The following is a 19,563-nucleotide window of genomic DNA, read 5'->3' on the forward strand; positions in this document are numbered from 1 at the left end:
CAATATATTTACATGACTAAATACCCTCTCTATTTTAACTTTAGAGTGTAAATTATTCATAAAAAGATGGTATTAAAATTTTGAAAAGTTTTTAAACTATTTTAAATAATATATAATTAGTTAGGTTTAACTAATATAACCGTTAATTTTAAGGTTTTTAAAAGTGTTCAGTGGCGATTGTGTAAATATCTCAGATATTTCATGCTATAATAGTCAATGGCAGGAGTGGGACCCAAATTATGTGTGAAAATTTGTAAACGCATATGCTTTCCAAACATTCGTCTCCAATCATAGATGCCGATCTAGCGCGCCATTAGCTGACCTGCTTTTTGTCTTATTTCCTAGAATACCCTTCATCTAATATATATTCGTATTATATATTGAGGAGAGAGAGAGAGAGGGGTAATATAATTATTTTAGTAGGGTTAGTTTAGGTACATTAGAAAAACACCGGCTCGTCTCGTTACGCAACGGCTCTTGATTTAGAAAGAAAGAAGCGATCGCGCAGCCAATCTCCTCCCCCCTTGGGCCGGATCGCGCGCCAAAACATCTCGAATCGAAACCCTAGAGGCGGCAGTCCCTTAGGGAATTCGCCGGCCGGCAAGCTCCGATGTCTGCGTCGGGGATGGCGGCGGCCGTCGGCACGTCGGTGCTGCTCTACCTTCTCTGTAGCGGGCGGCTGTCGGCGGCGGCGGAGGTGGCGGAGGAGGACGGGGGCGAGGAGGGGCGGAGGTGGCTACTGGAAGAGGCGGAGGAGAGGAAAGAGCAGAGCAGGAGGAGGAGGGAGGAGAAGAGGAGGAAGAAGGGGTTCGGGCGTTGGCCGGATAGGCCGCCGGCGACGTGTAGGGAGGCGGTGACGGTCGCGGCGAAGACGGTGAGGTCCACGTACGCGGAGACCCTCGGGAAGTGGACCCTCGGGGAGATCGCGTTCGGGATCAAGTATTATATGAAGCAGCAGGTCAGTTGGATTCGAAGCCCCGATTTGGATCCATCCACAAATTGATTTCCGATTATGGTATCCATTTTGCTGCGTTCCAATTTGAATTTTTAGTCTAATTGTTGACGTAGAAATTGTTTTTGGTGTTAGAGAAGTACTTCTAGTTGCCTATGGTAGGTCAATTTGGAAAGTCCTAGGAACAATGTGTTGACCAGGTGGATCAACTCTTTCTTGAAAATATTCTTTCTATTACTAATAGTCAATGCAGTGTCAACCGATCTTGAAATACGTGCTGACTCATTGGGTAAGTCAATCTAGCTAAGAAAGGGCATCCCTTCGATATAACAAGGTCCTTTGGTAGTTGAGAAAATTTGATCATAGTGGTTGGAGTTATTTTTATGTGAATGAGACTTCATCATATAAAATTTCCTCAGGCATAAAAAGGGTGTTGAATTAGGGAAATACGATAAATTTTCCTATATCTCCTTTATGTCTCTCTCTTTCTTGATTTCTTTGGGAGATACAATGAGTTCATAACCTATAGTATTAGCTTTTGAGTTGAATGGGATCCTATGACCTACTCTTTTAGCGACTTCATCGATCAGTTTGGTTAGGCATCTTAATGGCATCCCTATTACAATGCTAGCAAACAGCTAACTGGATCCAAGCTTCTGAATATGTCCTTTACCTTACTAATGCAAAACTTAATAACAATGGAGTTTCTGATTATGAAATATTACTTAATAGGCATCAAAGAAACAAAAGGGAAAAAGAGATTTATTTAGTGTATTTGTATGATTTTGTTCTGTTCCCCCTACTTATAGCTAAAAGTATTGGTTTTTCTCATTGCCACGACTGTCAGCTAACCACTCAGTTTGTATCACTTCGGTCAGTTCCCATTAGACGTTGTGAATTTGAAACTGATCTCAGTCAAAATCTGGTCTGTACCAGAATATTTTGACCCGAACCCTTTTCCTGGCCAGATATTTTAGTTTTTCTAGACTTATAGGAGATAATGTAATCATAAAAGTTATCAGGCAGTATATTCATTCTGACATCTAACAAGAAATGTGCCGGATCAAAAGGTAATATTTGTTTTCTTTGCTTCAGGGTAATCTGCAGCATGTGTATGCTGGAAGCAATTGTATAGAACTGAAAGGCCATGATATTATGAATGAGCTGATTCTTCTCCTAAGATATTTGAACCTTTGTATGTATTTCTCAAAGAAACGATTTCCAGTGTTTTTGGAGTTTGGTGGATACTCAAAGGATGATGTTCTTCTTCAGAAGTCTAAGGCGAGGGTGCGTAAGTATTGTTAACTCTGAATCAGTCTATTTTCTGTGAGAATTTCTTAGGCACAGATCATGTATTGATCTTTTGTTTTTATTTGAAGTTTGAAAGGACAAGTGTATATCATGTCTTCGTTTGACCTTTTGTACATCGGCTTAACTCTATGCAGCTACTGAAGCCTTCTTTTACAATTGTATGTGATAGAAGTTCCAAATGTTTTTTGCTTTTTATTCGGGGGGCTATAAGTTTTAAAGATAGACTGACAGCAGCAACTAGCGCGGAGGTTCCATTTCATCATATAATTCTACATGAAGGCAAGGTCAGCAATTTAGTCTTAGGATATGCTCACTGCGGGATGGTTGCTGCAGCTCGTTGGATTGCAAAATGTTCTATTCCCTGCCTTGATAAGGCAGTCAGTCAATTTCCAGAGTACAAAATCAAGGTAAACTATTTTAATCTTTAAATGTATTGGCCTATTATTTGATTTACTGCATAGAAAAGGAGCCCTAGTGCATGAGACTCGAGGCATGGTCTACAAGGGCCAGATTTCTGCAACCTTGCCCTCATTAGTAGAGAGGGTATTCCTCTACCTTGAATTACACCACAAAATGGTACATGGGGGCACCTTCACTGTCAAATTAAGTGATTTTGATTTAATTTATGCAAAACTTAATTATTTCCACACATATTGTTAAAATCAAATGTAATATAACTGAAGTTCTGGATATTTATAGATTCCATTATGAGCAAAACTGAACCATTTTCTTTACTCTTTAACTTTCTTGTGCTCATGAAGTTCTCAAATAAAAAGTTGTTGTCCTTTTACTTTCTCCTTTGTCTAGGTCATTTGCGTGTCTAGAGGAACTGTTGGTTACTCTTGATTGCAAATATTTAACTTAAAGGATAAGGTTCTTTTTTCATAATGAAGCAGAACCTCAGGGTTTGTGTTCAGAAAAAGAAAAAAGAGTGTAAGATAAATTATCTTTCAAGGCCCTTTCTTTGCATGAATTTTCTTAGGTTAGAAACATTTCAAAGATTTGATGTCAAGAAAATATTTGCTTGGTGTCCGAGGATTATTCTTGAAAGGTTTCTAAGAGGCTGTCCATGTGCCCACGTTGGGAACGGCTTATGCGTGTTTTTCTATTTAACTACAAATATTGCTAGACAAATATAAGGAGGTCTTCGTCTTCATTTTCCTCTTCAAGATCTTTTATTTCATGTGATTTCCAACTCGTTTTGCATATATCGTTATACGTACCAACATGAATACTATTAAATATTAAACTCATATGCATCTGCATATGTGTATGAATATCACATATGTTCTATGAAGTCCCTTAACTAGCGCATACTGCATTTGCCTTTTGGGATATTATTCTTGGAATCTTCCCAAATATGGGTTGCCCTATTGTCGACCTGTTTCTTGGGAATTGTATAACAATTATATGTAAGACCTATTTTGAAGTTTGGAAGCCTAATTTTTAGGTCAATTGTGAATGTTTGAACAACTGGTACCAACAAGGTTAGATGAAGCCAGAAAAATTTCAAGGGTATTGCCGTGGTTGACTCTATGTTATAATTTTCTTGTTCTTCATCTGAATTGGAGCGGCCTCTTATCATATTGGGGAAGTGGGAACATAACATTTTAAATCTTAATTTTTTTATGTTGATCTCAAGGACATCTGAGTGAAATTGTGTCCAGGTCCCTTTTAGGCTTTGAATTATCTAGGTTCATCATTTCATTGGCCTCAAATTTGCATCTCCATAAACTAAAATCAAATACTGGACTTTATCACGTTGAAGGAATCTCATGCTTCTAATAGAACTTGACAATTGGCAATATTGCCATATATTGTTTATTTCCTATACTTCCATAAGTTCTCGTAATTAACATGCCCAGGGATGAATATTTGTAGTTTTACGCTTCATCGACTTTATTAATCTGAAGTAAAAGAAATAGCTGACATACAAAGAGATGCAATGAGTTTTAATTTTCAAATGCCATGATAGTGGTTGTTTCTTTTACTCTTTGTTATTTTCTAATAGAATACAGTTTCTTCTGACCATTAGGGGATCACATAACTTCAATATACAAACCATAAATATTTATTATTGTGGCTTTAGAGTAAAACCATTTTGTAGTCTTTTTACTGTTACTTAGATGATGCCGTCATTTTGATTATTTTCATCTGATCTATGTACTACAATATGGGAACATGATGTTTCTATTAGATCTGATATTTTTCTAACTCAAAAGCACATTGTTTTCTTTTGATTTAGATCATTGGTCATTCTATGGGTGCTGGGATTGCAGCAATTTTAACATATATTCTTCGTGAATGTGACAAATTCTCGTCATGCACATGTGTGGCATTTGGTCCAGGCACGTACCTTCTGGATACTTTAACATCTTATTTTGGCTATACTAAATTTATAGGCAAATATGTTTGCATAACATTTTGCCTTTAACCTCTCTATGTATTCATTTCACTTATAATGTCTTAATCATGTGATGTATTTGGTTTCAACATGGTAATCTAGTTCATGTTTTACCCGCAAATTTCTTTTTATTAGTTAACTTATTTTTTTGTAATTCTGCAAACGAAGCAACTATAATTCACAAAGTCCAAACTAAGTCCACTACTTTGTAGGATGGATCTATCTAAGTGCCAGTTGGCACGGTTTGTGCTAGAGACATGTACACTATGCTGGCATATATTATGGAAGCACCTGTTTGGCCTGGCATTACATAAGGCATGCCACTCCATGTCACGTACTGTGTTGCCACAGCACCATACATGCCCGCACATGTTACAGAAGCACTTGCTTGGCTTGGTTCATGCTCGATCCAGCTAGATCTGGAGGGAACCTAACCGGCTAGCTAGTTGGTTTGATTTGTTGATCAAAACGATGGCAAGTCATAGTCCTGTTAAGTCCAGCACTTAACCCACCAAATTATTGATCGATGTGGTCTGAGATATGGAGACCTTCATAACACAATTTGCTAGCTTGTGTATATTTTTTTATGCTTCTGAATCCTGATTTCCAACTCAACTTCCTGCAAGTACAGAAATATTTAGGGTATTCGTGATAAACTTTAAATGATTTTATATGTCAGAAAATCTATATGCAAAAAAATTATGTACAAAGTTCTGCTCTCTTACCTTTGAATATATTTGGTGCTCTTAGCTGCTTGCATGACATGGGAGTTAGCGGAGTCAGGGAAAGAGTTCATAACTTCTCTTGTCAATAAAACTGACCTGGTGCCAACATTTTCAAAAGTTTCTGCTGACAACCTTCGGTCTGAGGTACCTCTATGATAAGACTGCCTCTGATGTTGTAAAGAATTGCCATTACATTCTATAGTTGCTTTAAGAAACATTAGCTGCATGATTCTTTACTTCATAGTTATATGAATCTTCATGCTGAAATTATTTTGGTTGCAGTATTTTGTGTTGCTTATTTCTGTTCATTAAGAGGAAAATAATCAGTTTCCATTTGCAACTTTTATTGGATTGAATTGCTGCAGGCTGCAAAACTAACCTATTGCAACCTCTTACTCGAGTGAGATTGTGTCCTGTCTCATGCTTTAGTCCACATTGGAGATCAATTAGAAATTTGGCTCATATGAGCATGTGAATGATTAGTACTTCATTCTTGATGAATAAATGAGGATTGAAAAGTACCAAAAAGTTTGAATTGACAGGTAATAACATTGATTTAATTGTCATTGAGAAATATTCTATCTATTACTTTTAAGCCGTTGTTCCCAATGCGAAAGTCGCTTTCTTCATTGTTCATTTACATCTTTTTGATAGAATAGAGAAGCTAAACTTAACCATTTTGGTTAAAAATGCTTTGAAGATGGTGCAAATTAAATGTGAACACATTTATAATACTTGTCATATACGGCAGTTGTTCTCTGCTACTTTTCACAGTATTTTCTCCGTCAATGAACCAATAAAAGTTGAAGATCATGGTGCATCTAGCAACTACATGCTAATAAGCTTAATTCGGAGTTTTTACATGTTGTTCATCAGGTTTGGCATTACTGCTGCAATATGGTTATACCAAACAGATTATTGAGCTTTACTAAGTTTTTTGTTTTTCGTAGTGATATGTTGGAAAGAGAGCTTACTGTTGTACACATTTTCAAATATCTGCTTGTAAACATGAACCCATTGTCATAACTCATAATTGTTGGGGGTTGGTTTCTTTATCCTTTGGGCCAATCATATTGTTAATAACAATCTCAGTTTTACCTCAAGCTTTTCTGTACCATATCTTGACTTTGGTCCCTGCAAATCAGATATCTCCCTTCTTTTCTAGTCCTCAGTAAAAGATGTCACTACCTTTTCATACAAGGGTCTTGCTTCTTACTTGGTACGTGTTAATACCACCTCAGCCACTTTCCTGAGCTGTTGTCCTATTGTTGTGCATTGTGATGCCTCTCTTGCAGTTATTTCTTGTTGAATAGTTCCTTCACTGCAGGACCTTGTTGCATCCTAAGAGATTCTTTTATATGCGCCTCAGAGGCTTCTTTAACTACAGCAATCCAGCTCTATCATAGTTTTCTTTCCTAGCTAGTTCGTAATCTATGTCTCCATTTTCAGGCGCTAATCTTAAAATGGTATCAATTCCAACTCCATCTTAGTTCTTAAATCTTCAGTATTGTCACTACCATTTGGTTGCACTATTTGGAGACAGCATATACATCACTACTTCTTGAAAAGGAAGCAAGTAATGTTGTAAGGGGAACATGACCAAGAAGTTGTGTTCTCTTTTGTGCTACGTTTAACCATTTTTGTTGCTCCAATTATATGCACATGGACAGTTAAAATAGGTGATTGCAAACATCCCCTTATTATGTTTCGTTTGCAGATGAGAGAAATTGCAACTGGTAAGAAAAATCAATGAACAAAAACAAAACATATTGATGCCGAGATAGCCCTTATTTAGTAATGTATGAATCTCTTCTTTTTCCTTCTTTCAGTATGTACGACTTCAGTAATATAGTATGTTTTTCCTATGGTTAAGGAGTCATAAGTACCTAAAAGTGAACAATTTCTATCTGCCTTTTCTTTTGTTCTAAGTTGTTTTTTTTTTCAATTCTTTATGCAGGTCAAGGTATCACCATGGTTGAGTGATCTAAGAGATCAAATTCAGCAAACGAGATTCTTGAACATCGTAAATCACTCTGTGACCTTCGTACGGTCACATATACCGTTCATATCCAGTTCAAGATGTAAGGTTATAGATGCTGATATTGTTGCACCCCATGTATCCAGCAATTCTGAGGTATAATACTAAGAGTCACCGAAATTTCTGCTTAAGAATGACAACTAGCAAGCCATAATGATGCAATGATATTTTGTTTAAAACACTTCATACATATTTTGTTATGCTGCCTCTGGTAACAAAGTGAAAAGAAGAAGAAGAAGAAGAGTAGGTCAACACCAATATGTGGTCATGAGCTTATATGATGTTTCGTTAGAGAGTAAAAGTATTAATGCAAGCTACCAATACTCATTGTTTCTATTATTGAAGATGTCATAACTGAATGAGAAGAGAAAGATGCATCTTATAAATTATTGAAAACTGTGGCTAGAGTTAATTATCTAATTGCATATACAAATCCAATATTTGGTATTTCAGGCTGTACTGAAGCAGAAAGAAGATGTCACAGAAAGTAGCAAGTCTGGTCCCTCTTGCTGCTCATGCATTGGTGCATGCCATCGGGCTAGCTCTGCGACAAACGCAAATCCGGACTTGTCTGGACCTACTATCACATCTGACAGAATGATTAAAGATGTCGAAGTCGACAAAGTCAACTGTGAAGCAGCCAAGCCTGAGCTGGTTTCTGCTTGTTCTATGGTCTCAGACCATCGAGAGTTAGATAAGGAAGACGGCGAGCTACCTCACGATGGTCATGTATGCTCTTCGATATCAGCAGAAGAAATGGGCGAATATACATTGCTTGTTGGATTGGAAAATGATTTTCACCAGCATGAGGAAGGCAAAGAAGCTGCTATTAGGAAAGAGCCAGGAGAAGAGGATGCTTTATCGCTGAAAGAATCTTCAGAAAATGATCAGAAGAACCACCAGTTATACCCCCCAGGAAGAATCATACACATGGTTGCGCTGCCTGCCACCGCACCGGATGCGAATTCTGGTGAGGATGCCACAGCAAACGAAATACTTGGCATTTATGAAACTCCAAGGGAGTTGTACGGTAAGATTCGATTAGCAAGAAATATGATTAGAGAACATTACATGCCTAAGTATATACAGATGATTGAATTATTAGTCGACAAGCTTGGAAAAGATGACGGCGGCTGCAATGTATGATTGATGTACAGCATTTATTGTACAGATCTCAATAAGGAATCCAAATTTGTGCTTGCTAGATCCCATAATGACTTTTTTTAAGTTGTGTACACCTCATATAATAATCTAAGTCACGGTGGTTGGTTGCTAGAAAGTGATTGAAGAAAGTATCTGTTTTCAAATTTTCTCTACTTTTAATATTTGTTTGCAAAAATTAATTTAAAAAAAGTAAAGTTTCTTATTTATCAAAAATGACTTCACTTTCTTCTTTTTAAACTTTTAGAGTCACTTCAGGGAATTCTATTTTCTATCAACCAAACACACTCTTACTATTATCTAGGAATAGCTTCTAAAATCTAGAGTACCAGGTGAGATATTGAAGATATAATGATCTTGAGAAGTAGAAAGCTGTCTTATAATTGACTTTGATGGATCATGAGCTAAGCTTATGCAGAATGAGCAATTCATCTTTGGGCAAGCAAACTATCAAGCATGGTTTACAACCCTGCTGGTATTTCTAAAAATACATCACTTGGTGTGATGGTAAGACTTGCCACATACATCTACATGCTCAAGTTTTAGATGCAATTTCTTCAAAAACTACACTTATATTCTCTTCTTAGAATTTACGTAAGTAGATGCCATTTTTATTTTTAGAATTTTGCTTGCCACCCATAATTTTAAAAGGGACAATGGGGGGAATGTCTTCTATTTATTATTCTATTATATTCAGGATTTTCAACTGTCTGCATAACTTTCTGAGATCTTAAAACAAGAATTTGAGATGAAACAATTTTCTCATAGAAGAAAGGAAGGTTTTGAGACCAAACACATTGATGGAATTACTCCAAGGAATCATAAAACTGTTAATATATGACAATGAGATATTGCTCAAATAATTAAAGATACTTATCCGAATTCGAATTCTAATGCCATCAGTTAAATTTTCACTTATTCATTTATTTTTTAAAAGATTTTGCTGTCAGTCAAGTTACTTGTATAAGTTCTCTGAAATCAGTGAAAAAACCTGGATTGATGCGAGCTGTGTGATTAGATCACCCTTTATAATTGGCAACAAAACCATACTTAAAAGATCACAAGTCCCATATAAAATTTAGGTCAGGAGATTTTAAGAGCAGTTGACATCAAATGAACTACATCAAAATATCGAATGACTTCTATGAAGGAAACAAAAAACAAAAACCAAAGCAAACCTTCAGGTCAATGGTAAGACCAAGTAAAAGAGAAGATTTGCTTCAATTAATTGTTTCCTAGACTCCATTAGCTAACTCTCCTATTGCTCTAAAAGCTTAGAGCTCTAAAACCTTGAGCGGTTAAAAAATGGTACCACTCGAAAAGATTCAAACTTAGAACCTCTATTTGATATCTCATTGACTCACCAACTGCTCTATTTAAAAGCTTAAGTTGTTAGAACTGAAAAACCTGTTTTGATATTCTTGAAACCTATCATCAGTTGCAAACTTTAAAAAGAACCATGAGCAGCAAGCTTAAATCAAAAAGCTTCCACAGGCCATGACTCAGATGGAGTGGCCCAAAATGGCTGGCAATTCCAGGCACAAAGAAACTACTCCATCAAGAATTCACAATTTAACTATTAAAACTCATAAAGATCTTGACAAAGACCAGTCCAACACTTGATCCTCTAATTCTAGTGCACATAGTTTTACAGATAGAGAATACCTTTTCATTGAATACCAGAAGGATGTTCACTAACACAAAGATGGGTCCAAGGAAAGCGTTGACAAAGGAAAGTTTACAACTTCCAAATGATACATAAATGCAAGTGCTAGAAGATATATTGGAAAGGTTCATTAAAAAAAATATTAGTTCAAATCAGAAAAGGTTTTGAGCTAGAGCATCAGAGAAGAAGCAATAATTAAGCATGCAGATGGATGAGATACAAACCTAGAAATCAAAAGACAATGGTTTTGCTTACTAGTTATGAATGCCAACATGAAGAAGTTGAATTAATGGCAAAACTAATTCTCAATCATAGGCAGTTAAACTTGTAACATTAGCTTTTTTAAATCCTTCAAGATTCAAAATTCAAGTAATTTAACGAATATTTTTCTTACTTCCATTAGATTAGTTGAGATATGAACAATGTAGTCGAACAACGATTCGTACACATGAAACGAATAAAGAAGAGAAATTATACACATATTTACATAGGAGTCAAGTAGAGCACCGATTTTTTTTGTTTTTCTTCAACACATGGATGGCACCAACCGCAAAGGAACCACCTTTCCCCTTCCCGCGAGAAATTTAGCCACCTTCTTAAAAGCGAAGTGGGTGCAATTGGAGAGGGCGATCCAGCACATGATCTCGTACACGAGATCGAACGCCGGATCGGACGACGACGGAGTCGGCGAAGGCGGCGGATCCGACCCGTACCATCCTGATCCGCCACCGCCGCCGAATCCCCAACCGGATCCTCCGCCGCCTCCGCCGAACGGGCCGTCGTCTCCGTCGCCGTCCCCGGAGAAGGCGTCGTCTCCTCCGTCGGTGAGGGATATCCGGCGGGTGCGGCGGGAGCGGCGGGAGCGGCGGAGGAGCGTGCGGGGGATGACGGGGGGGCAAGGGTTGGATCGGACCGTGGTGGAGGAGGAGGGGGAATGGTAGTGGCGGAGGAGGAGTAACTTGGAGGAGACGGCAGCGCTGGCGTGGGTGGTGGCGGAGATTCCGATGGAAAGGGGATCGGAGATGGCGGCGGAAAATTCCATGGGTTGATTTAGGTTAGGGCACGGTCTTCGGAGTTGGACGTTCGAGATCGAGATCGAGATCGAGAGAGAGGAAGGTTGGAGGAGTTCCTCTTTTTATTTTCTCTCTCTTCGTTGTAAGGATGGAAAGGTGGACACGAAAGTGGGAGGAGAGAGAGAGAGAGAGAGATGGAGAGAGAGTATCTCTTGGTCCAAATTGTTTTCTTCGGTTCTCTTTCTCGGTGATTCTTTGGTACAGGTAATTATTTTAGACAAATAATTTAATACCCCTCTAAAATTATAATATTAATTTAACAATTATAATAGCCAGTTTTAAAATAATTATTACCTACAAAACCATATTACAAATTAAGCATATTAATGTAAAAAAATTTAATTACATATGTCTAACTTTTAAATTATATTTTTTTCTTCTAATAAAATAATTAGTATATTAATTAAAAAGATCAGTGTGCCTAACTTTTGTATTATAATTTTTTGTCCATTCAAATTCTTCACTCTTAGATATGATTGCAACATTATAATTATGATAATTTAAATTTGACATTTTAACTTATATAGGAGATAGACTTGGATAAATTTTAATTCTCTATCTCTATCTCTATTTATTATCAAATACTAGTTTAAATAAATCTTAAACTATATATATATATAAATAATTAAAAATAATCAAAGAGATAGAATTTAATTCAACTTTCATCATATTAATTATAAAAAGATATTAATACTTTTATTATAATATATATAGTATTTCTCTAAGTTAAGGATGTATATATCTTTTACTTAATAAATTATTAAGACAATATAATTATCAAAAAATAGTATCTAGGGTAATATATTAAAAAAATACCTATTAAACCGATAATACCTTTTAATTTTTTAAATTAAGAAATAAATTAAAATTTATTTTTAATTAGGTATGAAAAGGAGAAGTCAGAGGTGTTTAGTATTGTTGTTTCAATAAAAACCTCTCTCCCGTTATATAAGTGTCTAACAAAAATACTTAAAGATATATTAGTATTTATTAAATACTATATTAACGAGGTCATTAGTTTTAAGTTAATTATAAAAAGAGGTCTGTTAAGTGATATAGATACAGGAGATAAAATAAAATTGTATTTAATTCTAATAAAAATTCTATTAGTAGCTTGCTTACTGGCAGTTAAATTACAGTTTTGCCCTTGCGCAAGCCCTAGAGAGATTCTTAGCGATAAGATATAAGCGTCTCCCTCCGCCGCCCTTCGTTCTTCTCCAGCTTCACCGAATCGAGCGATCGACATCAGGATCGAGGAGAGGCGATGGTGTCGCTCAAGCTGCAGAAGCGGCTCGCCGCGAGCGTTCTCGCGTGCGGCCGCGGCAAGGTCTGGCTTGATCCCAATGAGGTCAACGAGATCTCCATGGCCAACTCACGTAAGCTCTCCTTTCTTCCTTTTCTCGCAACTTTTTGGCTGATTCTGATCATTTTATTACTTGGGTTTTCATCAAGTTTGCATCTTTCGATCTTGTATCCATCCGTTGGCATGCTTTCGATCTGTTCTAGAACGTAAGTTGCTGGTTTGTGTTCGAGAACAGAAGTAAAAAATAATGATGTGCATGATGTTGTATTCGGAGATGTTTTGGATAGAGTTTAATCTTATAGTGTGGAGTATAAGAAGTTCGTGTAAAAGTGTCTTCTTTATTTGCATTTTGTTAGTTCTTAATAATCTAGATTACAGATACAATTTGATTATTGGTGCAGGCCAGAATATCCGGAAGCTTGTGAAGGATGGATTCATCATCAAGAAACCGATGAAAATTCACTCGCGATCTCGTGCAAGGCGAGCCTTGGAGGCCAAGAGGAAAGGGCGCCATTCTGGTTATGGTAAGTTTACTACTGGTTTTTTTTTTTTTGGTGTGTATATCCATCTAATGTCTCTTATTTATGTGCGTGCTCTTATAAGTTCCATACTTGTGTCTATAGTTCTGGAAACCTTTTCTTTATGCATAGTTACCTTCAGTTTAGTTTTTGAGAATGACATGTTAAAATCAAAACTTTTGAACCATTTGATTGTAAAAAAAGATGGAAATGCCATTGTATTTTTGCAAATTGTTTAAACTCTTAAACACTGCTTCGAAAGATGGTCGGGACAGCCCTGCAAAAAAAGGTGGTTCCCAGAAGGTGCATAGCTCACCTTGCGGTTTTGGCTGTCTGCCTTGGCAGTTTGGCTATTATCTTTAAATTTTAAATTTTGTAATTTTTTAATCAGCAGAACAGGTGTTATTTTTAAATTTTTCTGCATGTATGTTTTTAAATTGCTATGCCGATGAGAGCCTAAGAGAGATTACTATTTGTGAATTACTATTTATATTCTACAAGAATATGATTAGTATTTATAGATTAATGTTTGTGATTAGTGATTACTGTTTGCTAGTTTTTTATGTTTGCTATTCTGCTAATTGCTGCTGCCTTTGCGGTGGGATGACCTTCGTCAAACTGAGGCCACCTTTCAAAATATTGATTTTTATTAGATGATTAGAGCTAGTAATTTTGAGGGGCATCTAGAAGGGTACTAATGAGTGTCAATGCAAGAAGAGTTTCTTGGGGTATTCACGCATTGACCATATTGGTACATAAATGAGGTATTTTAGAAGGTATACATTGAAATGACCATTACTTCTACAGTGCTTATATTCTATGAATCAATGTGCCATTGAATTGTTATTTAACTTGCAATGCTTTCTGACACTGTAGGTAAGCGGAGAGGCACAAGAGAAGCTAGGCTCCCCACTAAGGTCCTTTGGATGAGGAGAATGCGTGTCTTGAGGCGTTTGCTGCGGAAGTATCGGGAGTCAAAGAAGATTGACAAACACATGTATCATGACATGTACATGAAGGTGAAAGGTAATGTATTTAAGAACAAGAGAGTGCTGATGGAGAGCATTCACAAATCCAAAGCTGAGAAAGCAAGAGAAAAGACTTTGTCTGACCAATTTGAAGCTAAACGTGCCAAGAGCAAGGCAAGCAGGGAAAGGAAGATTGCTAGGAGGGAGGAACGTTTGGCCCAGGTGAAATAAGATCCTTGTTGTCTCATAGTTTGTTCAAATGTTTAATGAACTGTGTTGCTTCTTAGAAGTGTTCATGCCTGGTAAATTTTTGTTTCTTCATTGTAATTCTACCTAATGCACATAATCAGTTCCTGGTAGTTTTGAATAACGTGCAGATTTTGTAGTCTGTTACTGTGAATTTCTATTACTATTCATATGCTTAATTTGTCATTTACTTTTTGATGCTGTGTGGTTTTCCTGGAACCTTTTAAATTAGAAGCTTCTGAGATGTTGATAATGCACTTGCTTAGTCTTATGATATACACAGACCACCAGAAATGTAAGTGTACCATTTATATGAATTTGGGCTTTTAGATTAGGATTTCCGAGAGTTTAGCGCGAGCAATGCAGAAACCTATAGTTACACTTGTCCTTGTTTTTTACTTGCATAAAGAAGAGAATACTAGAATATTATGCTTTTGATTTTGAATTAGATTGAAGGACTGTAGGTCATCTATGGAATAATCAGGGACTTTAGTTGCTCTCTACAGATTCTGCAAATTGTAACTTCACTCCAAGGTATATAATTGGACTGAATGAGGGACTTAGATAGAGAAACAACTCGAACAGTTCTGTAATTTTTTTTTTGAATAAGACATGAGGCTAAACTGTTTTTCTATCTATTGTTTCTTGGTATCAGCCACCTGTTTTATCTGTTGTGGACATAAATGAGAATTATTTCTGGAGGAAAATGATGAATGGGGAAAAATTACAGAATCCGGAACTCGTCATGCATACTTTTGCCCTTTCCTTTCAGTGACAGTTCAGTAGTAGCATTATGAGCATCAAATTAACATACTGAAGCACTTAGTGGCCAAGAAATTTTTTTGCACTAATTGAATGATTACCTCAATGAGGAACTGATTACTCATATATTCCATGTAAACAGGGGCCGGGAGAGCGAGCACCTCCTGCTCCAGCTGCAGAGTAGGGTTCATTACTTTTTCTTGTTTGTTACAATTGATGCTATTGTTATGATTTAGTAATCCGAGTTTATATTAATTATATTTTGTTGCAGGGCACCAAAAAAAGCTAAGAAGTGAAAGTGGACAGCAAATCCTTCCCCCAAGTGACTATCAGTTGTATAGTAGGTTTTAAAGTGCGACTTAAAAGAGGCATTTGGCCTCGTTACTATTGTATCTTTAGTTTCATGAAATCATGAGATGGGTGACTGAAATAGTGAGAATGTTGAGTAAAATAAACTCCTCTATGGTCCATTAGAGTCAGTCTTTGATGTATTAAATGAATCGGATAAACTACTGCAATGATCTCCATACCAGGAATATCTGTAGTTGGCACTGAATGGCTACTGATCTTCGCTGCAATCTAAAGCCTTTGTTGATTGAAATTTACTTGCCGGTTTCTTCTTTAACATTTTTATGAGTTGAATGATTTATCTTCTAGTATGCCCATATCCATGTAAAGATTTATTGATTACCCTGACCGTACTCGTGATTTTGCTTATCTATTTGCCCTCTTGGTTATACAGTGAGGATGTTCAAAGTACTTTTTTCTGGGTTTCTCTTTTTTTTCTTCTTTCTCGAAAGGATCTGTGGATATTGAACTCAGTATTATTATATAAAATGTTGTTCTAAGCTGTGGAATTTTTCTCAATCAGCGACTGCAGCTCATGATAATTTCTCAAATTGCATTGCCAAACTTTGATTGATGATGTTTCGATCATAATTGTAAATTGTTATAACCTGATACAAAGATACAAAGAAAAGAACAAAAAAGGGTAATAGGACAAGAAGGGAAATAGGACAAAGAGGACAAGAAGGGAAATGGGACAAATAGGACAAGAAGGGAAATGGGACATATACAAAGAAAGGAAATAGGACAAGAGGAAAGGGAAATAGGACAAGGGAAATGGGACATTATCAAGCCTTAAACATAATTTAAGTAATCTTGTAGGAAAATAAAGGAAACAAGCCTCTTATTCGTCAAGTAATCTTGTCGGAAACAAAGAAGATAGGACATTCGCCAAGAAATCTTGTAGGAAGACAAAAGGGATGTTCTTGAAAACAAGTCTCTCATTCGTCGAGAAATCTTATAGGAAAACAAAAGAGATAGGACATCCGTCCTGAAAACAAGCCTCTCATTCGCCGAGCAATCTTATAGGAATGGAAAAGAGATAGGACATTCGTCTTGGAAACAAGCTCCTCATTTGCTACAGGTACGAACAATTCAATGGTGTAATTAGTACCATAATAAAGCTAAAAGAGCAAAATTCCAAAAATAGAAGAGGAGCAAGCATGGCTAAAATAGAAACATGCAAAAAAAATGTAAAAGGAGGCAAATAGAGCCTAGTTTGACAAAAAAGAAGAAGAGAAAACCAAGACGGCACTAGCAACAGCTGTCATCATTAGCATCCTCAAAGGTGGGTCCGGCAAGGATCAAGAGTTTTGCAATTACAAAGTCAATGGGGCTGAGGGAGTAGCACTGCTGTGAAGTGGTGGTAGTAGAGCGCGCGATGTAGGGGAGTGAGGCAGGGAGTGGATCTGTGTGGGGGAGTGGGTGAACGACGATGCCAAGGGGAGAGGGTGGAGGTTGAGATGAGGGCAATAGCGGTTGAGCCAACCAGAACCGAGGCTGGCTACGTCGAGTGAGTAAGCTAGCTTGGCCGTAGCTAGGAGTGGAGAGGTGAAGGTGTGGTAAACGCACGAAGACGACGAGAGGGAGCAGAGAGATGGTTGTGGGGAGTAGTAGTGAACGAGTTACACAACAGATTTTAAGGGAGAAGGAAGAGAGAGAGAGGGAAAGGGGATTTGCTCCCTTACCCTAGCCAAGATGTCACTGGGTGCGCGAGGAGGAAAGTCCTCTTAGAGGGAGGGTAAAAGCCTCTGCACCAAACCCTGCTTATTATGATATTAATTGACACGAATTTAATGACAAAAGACAAGAAGATATTCTACATGGCATTTGCAAATCCCTCCACATTCAATAATTCAAGTAGGTGACAAAATTAAAACGATTCCCTTTCAAGAATTTAAAATAAAATCACATGAGAATTAATGATCACCGACTCTTGCACCCTATTGTTTTGACTAGTTTTTGAGAAAATAAATATTAAGACTTTTTGGAAAGAAAATGTCAAATTACACTTCGCCTTCTTGTAGTTGGACCAACCTTTTTATATAGTTCTAACTATCTGCAATCATATACGTTAATTTTAATAGAAAAGGATCAAATATCTTTAATATTTTGCAACATTCAATTATATGTATGTATACTTGTGTTTGAAAATTCTCTAGCTTTTACATCTTGAATATTGCATACCTTCCAAAAAGGGATAATAGAAGTTTTTAATAGAATTATCATCATCATCAATTTTGATTAGAGAAACTAACGGTTGTACATAAATTAGAACTATAAGAGAGTTAAATAATACAAACAAAAGACTAAAAATGCGCCAAGAATTTAAGCCTAAACCACATAGTATAAATCATATATTATTTTTCAACAAAAGAGAAGTATTCTCTTCGCTCTATCGTTACACAAGTAAATAATAGGTCTAACCTAATCCTAAGGATGTCTAAGGTTTCTATTATGGAAGCCGTGAATTATAACAAACATAAAATAAGTGGTGTTAAATATCAAAATTCGAAGATCCAGGGACTAAACTTTAAAATTAATTCAGAATGTTTTTGAGGCATTATAAAATTTTCTACAAGTAATTACGGCAATTACACCATAATTATGCTAAAGAGAACATATTTTAGATATAGGAGCACATAGTGACATATTTACATAATTACCACTGAATTATATAAAAATATTATAATTACCCCTCAAACTTACTATTTATTATGATGATTTTTATATTACATAAAAGGACATATTTTTCCTTGTACTATAATATTGGTACAATATTATATAGCTTTTAAAATGTACTCACGTGTGTTAGATATGTTAGATAGCTTTTAAAATGTACTCACGTTGGAAAAGTCTACTACTGTGAATTAGATTTGTTTGGAATCTTTACACGTGTATTCATATCGATTGCTCTCGACGAGTCATGTGACGATGTTTGTATAAAATCGAAAAGACAATGATTAATATATTTTTACCTTTCCAACGATAAGTTTTAAGTCCACATACAGACTAACTCGAGTACAGTTGATAGGTATCTTGCTCATGAGTTCAACTCCAACACCAAATAATATTATGGATAAATTGTTTGGTGGTTGGTAGTTTGGTGGCTTGGCTCAATTCGGTTGATGGCTCGGCAGTGCGGTTAGCTTGAAAGAACAGCTTGACAACGCAACAACTTGGAGCAGGTCTCAGCGACGTTTGATTCGAAGCAATTGTTCGACAACGCATATGACTTAAAGTTTAAGCTAAATAGCTAAACCCTCGGTAGAGCCTAAAGTGCCTCTGTATCTAGAGAGGGTTGGCGTTTTGTCCAGCCCATATCTAGTATTCGGGATCATGAATGATAAAAAAAAAAAATTTTAAGTCCACATTTTTGTGCGGTAATCTAAAATTATAATTAAAATGTACAATTTGTCTCTCTTATTGTCATAAGCTTAATTAATATTTTTACTTTGGTGCTATGCATGAATAAATTGATATATTAAGAATAAAATCCATATATTTGATTTTTTATTTTAATTTTTAAAACAAATCTTGCTTCAAACGCGGAAGATCCAAAGGATGGATAGCTAGCTCCTAGTTTACACGCGTCCCAAGGAACACGTGGTGTGCTCTGGACTGTTGTCTGCGTTCGGACGGCAACCTCAGCTGTACAAAAGAACGGGATTTTGTTATGTTGAAAGAGGTACAACTCTCTTTCACTAGTAATAATAAACTTATTTAATCATATATTTATTAAATTATAGAATTTGATTTATAAATAATAAAAATATATAAGGTAACTATAATTTTATTTTAAAAAATTAGTATATAATATGCGAATATCACTAATAATAATAATAATAATAATAATAATAATAATAATAATGGGTTCATCATACCATTTCCACTGGTAAATCTCATCGATCTAATAGGGTAGGTGAGAAATAATGTAATCTAATCAATTTCAAATCAGATTGAATTATATAATGTTTTGAAATAAAATTTAGAAAGAGAAATAATTTAACTCTATAAATAATATTATTTCTTTATTCAGATAGAGGCAACCATAATGAGGCAATTTCAATTGTACCCTTGGTTACGTCATG

At 36.2% G+C, this 19,563-nt stretch overlaps 3 protein-coding genes across 4 annotated transcripts; 2 read left to right on the plus strand and 1 right to left on the minus strand.

Annotated features, from left to right (window-relative positions):
* The first annotated feature begins 470 nt into the window (after positions 1–470).
* Positions 471–8,636, plus strand: LOC140776772 (uncharacterized). 2 transcript variants are annotated; one of them, XM_073120623.1, is made up of 7 exons: positions 471–958; positions 2,048–2,239; positions 2,398–2,670; positions 4,509–4,611; positions 5,418–5,536; positions 7,350–7,526; positions 7,884–8,636. In XM_073120623.1, exons 1-7 carry the CDS (start codon positions 611–613, stop codon positions 8,574–8,576), a joined length of 1,905 nt encoding a protein of 634 aa, XP_072976724.1. In that variant the 5' UTR covers positions 471–610; the 3' UTR covers positions 8,577–8,636. The 2 variants fall into 2 exon arrangements, with proteins under 2 accessions (XP_072976724.1, XP_072976725.1); XM_073120624.1 differs by having other exon boundaries at positions 879–1,015.
* A 1,985-nt stretch (positions 8,637–10,621) lies between these two features.
* Positions 10,622–19,562, minus strand: LOC140775712 (uncharacterized). Its single transcript, XM_073119120.1, has 5 exons — positions 19,558–19,562; positions 16,735–17,009; positions 16,587–16,639; positions 15,229–15,300; positions 10,622–11,392 (listed from the first exon to the last, which is right to left on the minus strand). The coding sequence occupies exons 1-5, from the start codon at positions 19,560–19,562 to the stop codon at positions 10,784–10,786; spliced, it is 1,014 nt and encodes a 337-aa protein (XP_072975221.1). The 3' UTR covers positions 10,622–10,783.
* On the plus strand, positions 12,528–15,705 carry LOC140776773 (large ribosomal subunit protein eL19y-like). The gene is made up of 5 exons (XM_073120625.1): positions 12,528–12,706; positions 13,035–13,157; positions 14,028–14,341; positions 15,270–15,307; positions 15,399–15,705. Exons 1-5 carry the CDS (start codon positions 12,595–12,597, stop codon positions 15,421–15,423), a joined length of 612 nt encoding a protein of 203 aa, XP_072976726.1. The 5' UTR covers positions 12,528–12,594; the 3' UTR covers positions 15,424–15,705.
* Position 19,563: the final 1 nt, after the last annotated feature.

This window comes from Typha angustifolia, chromosome 14 (assembly GCF_048772165.1).
Source record: "Typha angustifolia cultivar Huaian chromosome 14, ASM4877216v1, whole genome shotgun sequence".
Taxonomy (NCBI): Eukaryota; Viridiplantae; Streptophyta; class Magnoliopsida; order Poales; family Typhaceae; genus Typha; species Typha angustifolia.